This window comes from Hyalella azteca, unplaced genomic scaffold, assembly GCF_000764305.2.
Source record: "Hyalella azteca isolate HAZT.00-mixed unplaced genomic scaffold, Hazt_2.0.2 contig16463, whole genome shotgun sequence".
NCBI classification, from domain to species: Eukaryota; Metazoa; Arthropoda; class Malacostraca; order Amphipoda; family Hyalellidae; genus Hyalella; species Hyalella azteca.
In genome coordinates, this window is record NW_025946286.1 from 1 (window position 1) to 12,284 (window position 12,284).

At 37.1% G+C, this 12,284-nt stretch overlaps 1 protein-coding gene across 1 annotated transcript; it reads left to right on the forward strand.

The window, feature by feature from the left end:
* The first annotated feature begins 2,486 nt into the window (after nucleotides 1-2,486).
* LOC108667242 (probable cytochrome P450 CYP44) lies at nucleotides 2,487-11,581 on the forward strand. The gene is made up of 11 exons (XM_018154244.2): nucleotides 2,487-2,849; nucleotides 3,151-3,376; nucleotides 3,842-3,935; nucleotides 4,484-4,583; nucleotides 5,547-5,656; nucleotides 6,287-6,381; nucleotides 7,167-7,344; nucleotides 7,509-7,675; nucleotides 8,237-8,315; nucleotides 9,120-9,288; nucleotides 9,753-11,581. Exons 1-11 carry the CDS (start codon nucleotides 2,597-2,599, stop codon nucleotides 9,911-9,913), a joined length of 1,632 nt encoding a protein of 543 aa, XP_018009733.1. The 5' UTR covers nucleotides 2,487-2,596; the 3' UTR covers nucleotides 9,914-11,581.
* The last annotated feature ends 703 nt before the right edge of the window (nucleotides 11,582-12,284 follow it).

Sequence of the window (12,284 nt, forward strand, 5' to 3'; positions counted from 1 at the left end):
GCGGCTGATTGGCGGTCATCCGGAAATATGCTAGGCGTTCCTTTCAAGGCTGATTCAGCCTGATTGGTGCACAAATTTGGTGGTGCACGGCTGCGTATCCAGACCAGAACTGCCTATAACAGGTTCTTCGAGTCGACAGCGTTGACAAATGTGTTAAACTCACACTTCTATCTGTAATACCATAAACTGTAAGCTGTGTTACTCAAAATAAGTACTCTTTTGTTCTTTACTCTGTGCCTCATGGCTCATTTATCCTCTAAACCGGGTGACAGGTGACCGCCGCGGCTGAGGCTCCTTATCACAAACTAAACCGGGAAACCCGAACTAACCTCAGGCCTTTCATATAATTATTATAAATATTTCTGCAATTGTAGATGATTTTCTTATAATAACATTTCACTTGCACCAAGGGCCATGGAAAGAAGTCAAAATGACATGATGTATTTAGCTACCGGTATTGCTTATTGATTTGTTGTATTGATCACATCATCACAATAAGTGCAAGTTTCAAATTTACTAATAAATTCTCGCTAAACAATTGCTTCATATACCTAGCAATTGAGTTGTAGACAGTAGGAATAAGGCAACAGAACTTACGTAACGCATACGTTTTTTTATAGTTTTTCATTTCTCGATGCGTCCTTAATGTGTCGGAATATACCGCGTTTACCCTACTGTACTCAGTGTACAGGTACATACTGACTGATACAGATGCTAGTCTGCTACTAATAATTTGTATATGTCCACTGAATGATCTATTGTATGTATAGGGAGGGACCCAATTTACTTACCTATGAAGCTATGAACACCAATTTATAGGTACTGTCAACCGGGGCTACTAGGGACAGTTTTGAGCATTTTTTTTTTTTGTCAATAACTATACTACATAGATAGGAAAAATGTTGACGTTTATGCCACTATATTTAGTTTTGCAATATTCCAATTAGTTTTGCTACTAAAACAGTTTTACGCCATGTCGGAGGACTGTCCCGAGTTACCCCGCCCGTCCCAAGTAGCCCCGGTTGATAGTACTAGACTCTAGTATAAATAATTTTAAAAAATTTTATCCCAGCTAGCTATTTACAGATGGATCAGTTTGAAACTTGGTACAACCGTACACATGTGTAAAACCAAAAGAGAAAATTTTTTGTACATGTGAATTTTTGGAAAAAAAAAATGAAAGAAAATGTGAAATTCTTAGTAAATGGACCAAAAAGGGGGTACTTTAGAGTTTAGAATTCTATCTCCTCCAAGTCCTAGGGTTTTCAAGCTACAACATTGAGACACATATCATTCAATACATAAAGACCAGATCTATGAAACATTGCATACATTTTTTGAAATTTTCATTTTTGTGGGTGTGGGAACATTTTTTGTAAAATTTGTGAAAATTTTTTTATTTTACCCCTGCCAGGCACCCTTTTTTGCATTATAAAATCCAAACTATAACTAAATTAGAAAAAAATGTATGCAACGTTTTGTAGATCTTTTCTTTGCAAATCGAACGGTATATCTCTCATTGCTGTAGCTTCAAAACTGTAGATGGAGATAGGATTTACTGTGAGAAAGGTTTTCAGCTTTGACAACTTTTCAGTAGATGCAAAAAAAACGCCGCACGGCACATAAAGGCATGTAACGTAGCTTAGATACCAAAAGTAAGCATCAACTCACTTCAAAGTCAGTCATCGGTGCATAAAGCCACTAAGTGAGCAACATCCCACATGCTGTCTGTGAGGTTACTGAGCTGTAGCTGAGTGGAGAGCACATTTTAAGTTAATTTCCCCCTTTTGGAATTACTGAAGGCCCCACCCTTTTCCCCCCATTCGGGATCTGTCGTGAATGCATAAATCAACGTACAGAGATGGTTCTAGTGCCGTTCGTTGTGGCAGAAAGTAGGCTTTAAGATGAGTGTGAGAACCAGAGAATGTCATAATTGGCCGCTTTACGTCAGACGATACCCTTTATGGTGCCCGGCCAGGTAATTTCCACCTTAACTTTACTGAAGGGGCCCGGACAGTGGACAACTCCCCCCCCTTATGGGATCTGTCGCGAAGGCATAAATCAATGTACAGAGATGGTTCTAGTACCGTTTAATGCGTCAGAAAAGACCTTTGGACCCAGACCCTCCCCTTAACATGAAACTATGCTCACTTAGAACTGATGGTACTAAAATAAACTCTTTGTATCATGAATGTTCTTGTGAGACATAAAACTCTTTCTGAGAGATGTATAGATTGATGATGAATAACTTAACAAAATTGGTAATTTATCCCTGAGAAAGTTTCTGACTAACTTTTTATGTGTTAAGATAATTAATGGGTTCCTGACCCTCTACAATTCTTTGTATTTAATATGAAATGAATGTTATCTATTTTGTTCAATGTATTAGCTGTCTTTATGATAGCAAACAAAAACACAACAAAAACAAAAGCATGCTCACGATTCCAAAACTTAATTATTATTTATCTTTTCTGTTTTGCTTTCAGATAATTTTTTAATACCAACTATGCTATGTGTGTGTTTTGGTTTTAAAAAAATGTAAATCCCCTTTAGTGTTCAAAATAATACATACAGGAAAAACTATTCTTTATCAGTGATGCTTTTCTTAAATATCTCTAATACAAGCTCAAAGTGCCTTGTATTTAGCCATGCAAAGGTACTGTCATCTTGTATCAACTCAGGCATAAAAGTAAATTCTTGTCTGCATTTTTCATTGTTTCCTGGAGCTGCTGATCACAATGTCTCTGATGGTAAAGGATCTAGAACAAGCAGCAATGTACTGCCCTTCAGAAGTATTCCTGGTCCGCCTTGTCTTCCACTTTTAGGGTCCTTACTTCCCTACAAGTTAGGCAAGTATTTCATTGCAATATTTTCTACTCTAATGAAACTGATGCATTTTAAGCACTAATGATGTTTATATTTACCTCTTACCTCTATGTAGTAGGATTCTCATTTGGTGATTTTTGCCAGTTCTGAGTTATTTTAATTTTCATGTAGTAAAAATGGCCTAGCAGGCCTTATTTATTTTAGTGACTGGCTCAATGCATTTTCGGAATATAAAAAACTCAAATAAAAGTTTTTATAATGGTAAAGATTTATTAAAAGATAACACACTAATTTTAAATAATAATGGTGGTCTTATTTACTCAGGGATCAAGAAGTTGGACTACTACCATGAGTACTTGCGTGGATTGTATGAAAAATATGGGCCTGTTGTGAGGGAAGATCTTGGGCCCACAACAATTGTTCATATCTTTGATCCCATGGATATTGACAAGATCTATAAAAGCACAACAGTGCCACACATAGCACCTCTACTGCAGACTGCTAAGGAATACAAGATGAAGAAGGGAGCCAGTCAGGGCATTGGCAACACGTAAGTTGATTACCTACATTAAATTATAGAGGTTGCTAACAATTGTAAATGAGCTAATGAATTGATTAATAAATTTGAATGGGTGTATTTTTGTTGTAAGTCATTTGTAAGGACTGAATTTGTTTGATTAAATTTGGTTATTTTATTGAATTGTATTGATTACTTTTGATTCATGCAGTGCTTTCATGATTGCTGAATGTTTAATTAAAGAAAATGGAAAGAAATTTATATTTTGTTCAGCATATATGAGCAGAAGAACATGTTCATGTTCCTGATTTTCTAAATGGTTCAGGAATTCTGTAAATATGTGAGTAGCAAGCATTGTCTTTGCTAAAATTTTATAACTGATGAAATTTATATTTCAGCCATGTTGTTTGAAGATTTTTGAAGTTGTTTGATATAGGTTGGCCATTTATTGAAATGTTTCATATTGCTGAGATGTGTTCTATCTTAAATATTTTCCAGCAATGGTGCAGAGTGGGAGCGCCTACGGAAGGCTGTTAATAAGTTCACTCTGAGGCCTCAGTTTGTGAACCGCTATATTCCAGTCCAGGATGACGTGAGAAATATTAATTTTATTCATTTACTTCAGTATGTATGTCCTTACTTCCCTACAAGTTAGGCAAGTATTTCATTGCAATATTTTCTACCCTAATGAAACTGATGCATTTTTAGCACTAATGTGTTACTTTTGCCCTTTTTTCATCAATTGCACATATTTCAGTTGTATAATTAGTGTAGGTTCACTCTACATAAACTTGCACTTATGCCATGCTTTTTAGTCCTGTTTGAATACCAGCTTAGTTTGAGAATTGTCCCTAGATTACAAAGTAGATATCATGAATTATATTACCAAGATGGCACAAAACCTCCTCATCCACCTCATTAGCATAATAATGATGACATGACCATTGTTCATGGCATAACATCAAATTTTATTCTTTAAATATGATTATTTTTGGCAGCTTCAAGCTTTCTTACAAGCTCATTCTGTTGAGATTGCAGTTTAAATGTAATAACATTGTTCTACTCGTAAAATCTTAAGTTGCTCATAAGTGTGCGATGTCATTTACAAACTGATAGAAAATGTGTGTGTGAACTAATCAGGTAGCCAGGGAAGCTGTGTCTCTCCTGCACAAGCGTCTACTAAAGGATGATGGCAGTGTTCCTCTGCTTGAGCAACTTCTTGACAGAGTTGTCACAGAGTGTCAGTTCATTTCAACAGAGACTAATTAATGTCATTTGTCCAATTTGGTTAATTGTATTTATCGGTTCATGAGGTGAATAAGCTCGCACTGTGTGTGTCAGATAGTAGCTTTATGTTGGAACTATCCATAGTGACCATGGCTTTGTAACAGGCCTGTTTGCATCGGGATTAAACTAAGACCGTCTTTTGTGCCTCTGGTATATATAGTTCTTGTCTTCTCTGTAGTAACACTATATGAGTACTGCCAATTGTGTCTATGTTATACCTACTGGTTTCTCTGTAATATCACTACCGGTATATTGGTACCTACTGTGAATTGTGCCTCTGTTATAGCTAATGGCTTCTTGGTAGTAATATTATATAGTAATATCTATACTGTTTGTAAGAAGATTTAATTCCATTATCTAAAGCACTTATTTAACTTGAAATGCGGAGGAATCTCTCCTTCTCTAACTGTTGCGTTGTCATGCTACTGTTTCTCAGGTGTCTGCTCTTTTCAGTTTAAAATTGTGTGGTCTGAGATGGCGAGGTTTATTTAATGCATTACTGCATGATCTTTTGATTCTAGACCTTGTGTAGTGTCTTCTGTATCTGAATTGCTGAACAAAATTCAACAATTTTCTTTGTAAGCTATAATTGCCAGAACTTTTATTGGCCTCTCTATTAACGAAGTATTAATCAAGTGATTAGATGATATATACAAGTATTCCTGATATTGTCCTCATACATAGTACATACATGTTCAATAATTCCCTGCTTTCTTTCTTAGTGTGCAATATGTAAAGGTGAGAAATTGCTGCTGTCAGATATCATGTCAGTTATCCAAATAAACATGATTATATAAACATGATATATGTTTATTTATGATATATATAAACATGATTCATAATCATAGTGATATTCTTGATATTATGATTGTGAAGCAGCTTAATTAATATATAATATAAATGGTTTTATGTGCAGCTCTGCACAGGATAGTGCTAGGCAGCGGCCTCGGCTCTCTGGACCCTCAGCGGCAGAGTGCAGATGACTTGGCCATCACCCTCGCCTTCAGCAACAAGCGCATCTTTGAGGTTAGCTGCATGCACTCAGGAAGAGAATTGGGTCATATTGTCTAAATAGTGACACACATACTTCTAATAGACCCTTTAGCCTGGCCAAATTGGGCCAGGATGACCTACACACCGGCAATAAGTCGATCACCATTTGAACAAAGTCTCACATATTACGTTGTTGCCACTACTAGTAATACTATTCACTCACTTTATGTACTTGATGCTGCAGGTCCTGGTAGCGAAAAATTAAAGCTCCTGGTAGCGTGTTTGGAATCTGAATAATGTGGAGAAAGATGTAGATTGTGAATCTATGTAGGGGGCAATATAGGTAGCCAGGGATGTTCCTACATAAAGTCCTTGAGCAACCTCTTCAAATCTAATTATTATCTTTATTAGCTTTTTAATTTGTGGCCATAAGCCTGTCTACTTTATGGCATAAATTTTTTATATGGCATAAATTTTTTCAGCTCATCTACACAAACTTTTTCTATTTTGCTTGAATTTTAATTACACAAATAAAGAAGTATGCAGATCAAATTATTTCTGTATTGTTTATTTTGATTCTAAAAGAATTCATTGTGTTATTTGTATATCGCATGATCACAAAATTGTTCTCAAGATCACGTCTATATATACCTTTATTTTCAGCTGTCGACTCATTTGAAGCTTTCTACTGGCCTCTACAGAAAGTTTCCTACTCTCAAGTCTAAGAAGCTTTGGCAACTCAATGATCTGCTCTATGGGTGAGTCTAGCATGGTTAATGCATCAATTAAATGCCTGCATTATGATCAATGAGGCAAAGGCATCTCCCTATTTTGATCTGCGAATTGTATTGTATATTATTGGCCAAGTTTACGGTTCAATCCTTATGTATTTATTACATCTTGTCTCTTATTATAAATAAACTAATTGTTCACTTTTTATTTTGATTTTACCTCGTTGCTTTGGCAATCTAGTTTACTTGACTGACATACTTGATTTTGTCCATGAAAATTGAACTTCTAATCTAGGCTGGAATTAATTTTCGGCCAACATAGGTTCTAATTTAATTAATTTTAGAAAAAATTGTTCAAAATGTGACTTTTCACCTAACAGCCACATAGTTAAACATAATTATCTCCGAGTTCTGTAAGATTTTTTTGTTTCTAGATACTTTAAAGCAAAATTTTGGAAGTTGTTTTATTCTTTAAATTTTCACTTGCTTTGTTTTCTAAGTTATCACAAGCACAAGTATGCGTTGCGGCTCATGAGACGTAATATGGTCAAGAGTACGTTTGTTTGACGTAACATTTCAGTTTCCAGGTTGCTTGCAAATTAAAATGCAATGAGTAGTAATTTTTCAAGCCGCAGCATTTGATGTCCACATTTTTTCTATAAGTATTGATGAACAGTAAGATTCCAGTGGATATACACTTTTGCCAACATTATCTCTAATTCCAGTCAAGTAAATTAATTAATAACCGTATTATCTTATTATAAATGTAAGATATTTCATTCACTGTAACAAGTTACTTTGCCTGTGTACAGAACTCTACACGAGCTATGCTCTGCCGCTGCGTTTGCCAAGGGAGCTGCTGCAGTTTCTGGTGATGAAGAGCAGGCACGCGACGACTCCCTCATGCACCACATGATGCACGACAACGCGCTCGACGGCAAGGACTACGTCACCATCATCTCTTCCTTCCTCACTGACGCCTACGTCACTGTCAGTTCCATTCAAGTCTACACTAAGAAATAACAATGAACTTTGAGCCTAGGTTTTCGGATGTATATTATCCGTTTCCTTTTAATTGAATTATGAGATTTGTAGTTATTTTGTTGTTCGTGCGCTTGATTTAATGACCGATTTATTTATTTGTTTTGCCGTAGACGGTACCGTCGCTGCTGGGCGCCCTGCACCTGCTGGCGGTGTCCCCCGACGTGCAGGAGCAGCTACGGCACGAAGCCCTCAGCGTCTGCCCCCGTCAGGAGCGTCTCACGCACACACATGTCGCCGCTGCTACTAAACTCGCCGCCTTCTTCAAGGAATCCTTGAGGTAAAATCTAACTGACGCTCATTTATAACTGCTTGCATGTTGAAACGAACCTTGCTATGCTTCTAATATACCCACTACTAAATACTAAACCTCTATATTGGTAGTGAATAAGTAAATTTCTGTTGATGCTTGAATTATTTACTATTTACGACTTGATTTGATTAGAAATATGTCTATTCAAACGTTGTAAAAATGGTAGTCACGTTTGTTTTTGGTGGTGGCTTCGATTAAACATTTCGAGTTGCTTAAGTTAAAAATGTGATCAGTTGCCCTTTCTTAAGGTGATTAGGGTTTTCCTAAACATTTTTGCATTTAGACGTGGGCAGGGTCTGCAATACCGTAATTTTGTTCTATAATTTTCCACGGTCTTGTTAAATATTTATTGAAGGATTATGGGAAACGATGTTCAATTTTTAATGCTGAGTAAATTTTTTTAATCATTGTTAAATTTTGTGTTTATCTTGGACAGCTAACTTCACAATTTTTATTATTAAAAAGACCTCGCGAATTGAGTAGACCTTAGGTGCGCATAACTTATTATTATCTTTCTCTATTGCACAGAATTTACCCCATTGGCGACAGTGTGCAGAGGCTGGTGACAGAAGACATGGTCATCAAGAATTATCTTCTGCCTGCTGGAGTGAGCTTTGCCCGTAGACTTGTTAGAGTAGAACTTTGTTCTCAGTAGCGACGTCGCTCTTGATTTTATTGAAAAAAGTTTTATTATAAAAAATTACTGTTTATCAAAATGTGATGTGGATTTGAGTGACCTCTGATGGGATGAAATTGGAAATCACTGGAAATAAAATTCGCATGACATAGTGACATTCAAAGTTTGTTTCCGTATTAGTTTATACTAGGAATTTAAAAGCAAAAACAATACCACAAAAATTCACCATATCTTTATAAGAGAAAACGTTTCGGAGTCCAGCTCCATCGTCAGTTCAAATTGCACAGCATTAATGCACGTAGTTAAGGTTACCGTAATTCGCATAGGCGAACGAAAGCAGGTTAGACTAAATAGTCACGGCACAGCCACAACTCCAGCGCTAAAGCACAGAATGCAGAGAGTTAACAGAGCTGAGCGGGTTCTGGTATGAACCTCACTATAGCGCTGGCGGGACACGACTAACTACCTGACGCCCAGCCACTCAGACCTGACCTAGTACTAGACAGTTCCAACTGCTATAGGTCTGACTCACATGTCACTGGCGCAGCTTCGCCAGACGTAATAGAATAATTTCGTCACAAGAAAATGCACATTGAATAAATTAGTGAACGATGTTCCTCGTTCACAAAGTGATTTTAAAGTTTATACTAGTGAGCAATAAGAAATCACTGGAATAAAATTCGCATGACATAGACATTTGAAATTTGTTTCCTTATTAATTTGTATCAGTGGGACAAAGACTTAGTATTGATATCATTATTGCCCTCCCCCCAGACGTGCCTGGACCTGAACGTGTACATTTGGTTGCGCGACGCCGCGGTGTTCCCTGAGCCTGAGCGCGTCAGGCTGGAGCGCTGGGCGCGGCCTCCTGAGGGCGGCGTGACGGACGCCTTCCAGCCCATCATGAACACGCCCTTCAGCACCGGCGTCCGCACCTGTGTCGGTCTGTACGCAAGTGATTGAGGCAAAACTGCTTGCGTCAAAAAAGAGATTATGGATGCTTTGCATTGAAATTCAACTTCAGGAAGTATTTTCTTCCACTCTGAATGCATTTCAGGTCAGGAAAAATAACTATTCTATAATTATTCATTTTCAACGATAAAATCAAATCATGTTGATTCTCATTGTATTGAATTTGTCTAGCTTGTCCTGAGGTCCACACTGGCTTCCCTCGTTAATATTATTGTCATCATGGGCATCCCTTCCAATTAAACTACCGTGATCTGTGTTGTAGAGTGTTGCACTGCATTACCTTATTTCGTCTTTAATGTTGCACAAGATGTACGCTGGCTGAGACCAAAATATTCATACAAATATATAATTAGACATTAATGTTATTTATGATTGTAAGGCTAATCTTTTGCAACGTAACTTACCGTAGTAATCTTATTTCTATTCATTGCTAAGGCCGGAGGTTGGCTTTGCACGATATGTCGTGCTTCATCCTGCGGCTGCTGCAGCGCTACAGGATCTCGCAGTCTCCTGTGACGTCACCGCGTCAAGTCTACAGGGTCCTCCTACGCCCCCAAGTCCTGCCTCGCAGCCTCAAATTCCACCCTGTGTCGTAGCCTCAAATTCCACCCTGTGTCGTAGCCTCAAATTCCACCCTGTGTCGTAGCCTCAAATTCCACCCTGTGTCGTAGTCACGCTCACGACGTTTCTAACGTCTGGTTACCGTCAATGCCGATAACCTCACCAGCAGCACTAAATTTACCGGCCTGTAATAGATAAGATATATCTTATTATTAACAAAACGGAACTTTATTTTTCCAGCGCGACCGAAAAAGTTATTTTGTGGTTATATGGCGATCGAACCTCACAAATCGTAGTTGTGACCACTATTGTTTGGTGTAGTGACGAGCGACGAGGTCTGTGCAGTTTCTGCTAAGTTGAAACTTATTTGCATTGACGGTAGGTGAGCTACTCATATCCCAACTCCTCTCACTTTTTCAATTATGTTCTCCATTTTCTCTCTAATGGTGTTTGTATCCAATTTTTAAACTTAACTGTGTTTACGTATCTACATAATAATTCTAAAAAATTACTTAATTTTATCTGCACTGAACCATTTTATTGGTAGTCTAGTAAGTCTAGTTAGTCTACTTCTCGCATCTTGAACAGCTGTTCAACTTCCTGATTATTGACTCTCACCAACACCCATTGGGTCGTTCTTAATCACTCGTCTTGGTGGTGCACTTTATAATCAGTCATCGTTAACTATTGTGAATTACATGCATTCTACGTGAAAAGGGTTAGTTTATTAATGATTATTTCCAGATTACATCGCAACATTTTTTAATCGCTGTTGTTTACTCATACTGCCTTTTTCATTTATGCATTTCGATAATTGTAAAGATTGATAGCTAATACTGAATTATAAGATGTCAATGGAGAGGCTGGATCAGAATGCGCGCGTGAATAAAGTTTATTCGAATACAGAGCTGGTGATGAACTGGCGTAGTAGCAAATTTATATGACCAGCTTGACACAAAACATGAGCTACTTCTTTACTGGATTAATTTAAGAAATTAGGATGGTTGTCAGCCGGGATGCGACATAAATACCTCTATTTTTGCTATCTCGTGTAAGAGCACCAAACTCAGGGGCTTGCCTGAACTTTTTGTTTGATGGATTAGTTGCTCAAGTAGTTTTTATATTATATTTATTTGTAAAATTATTAGGTTCCATGTGTGGGAGCTCGTAGCTATTTGATATCTAAGTTCGTTGGTGATCTCATGACTTTTTCTTGTGCCTTTGTACTACTTAATTGCAATGTATTTTCTATGGTCCAGACTATATTTTTATATGTTGTTTATGATGTTATTTTCGTAGTTATATACAAATATGTGGTTTATGATATATAGGTACTCTACCTAATTTCTTACTAAGTACTGCTTAGGATTTTTCTCGAAATACGAGTTGGATTACCATGAAAGAATGTACGATAATTTCAATTATTCGGTTCTCCAGGGGCCAGCAACCTCTTCTTTTTATTTCAGGAGATTCGCTTTGCTTGTTTTGACAGTTGCTGAAAACATTTGTCCAGTAATAAGCTCTGCGTGCTGCACAGATTTTTCTCAATGGACAGATCTTTGTTATTTATGGCTTTAGAATAGAAAATTAGGTTTTGAAGGAATGTATATCGCATTTTATATGTTGTGGGATGTTGTGTCCAAACGCAAATCATATTAATTGACGTATTCTTTAAGATGCGTTGTAATAAATATAAAATTTACCACATTTCTACTAAATAATCCTTCGATATGTGATGGCTGAACTATGAATATTATTACCGCCGTGCGAGGCATGTAGTTGTTGGTAAGCTTGACTTATGTTAGATACTTGTACCGAATTTTATACGAGTAGCCTTAGGAGGTTCAATTTATGAAGACCATGACTTCGAATCCGTTGTCTTCACTTTCTTTAACTGTTTCCGTGACAGGTCAATAATTGCTTTCGTGTAATATTTTCTGCATTTATGATAGGCTCTTATTGGTTTCAAAATTATCTCTTCACTTTCGCTGATCAAAATTAAAAATATATATAACTCGGTACCCACTGCAGTGAGTGACAGAGCGCATTTTCTCGTCGACGAAAACGAGAAGTCATGGACGGACAGACAGGCGGACATGGCTAGCACAATAGTGCATTTTTTCCATAAATGAGAAAATGCGCTATAAATAACATTTTTCAAATATTCCACTACCCTGGGTCGATGAATTTGAATTCATTTGTAAAAGTTACACAACTTACATATATAGAGAGAAAGCTTCTTGAAGTGTACCACGTTGATTCTGATTTTAAGCAATCGTTTATTTTTCATTGTGTATACTTCTTACGTATTGCCGGGTGCAGTTGTACCCGCTCACAGGCTGTAGTCACTCCATTCGTTTTCATAGGGAAAAATGGATTTACTGTTGTGAAAATTGTAATGCACAT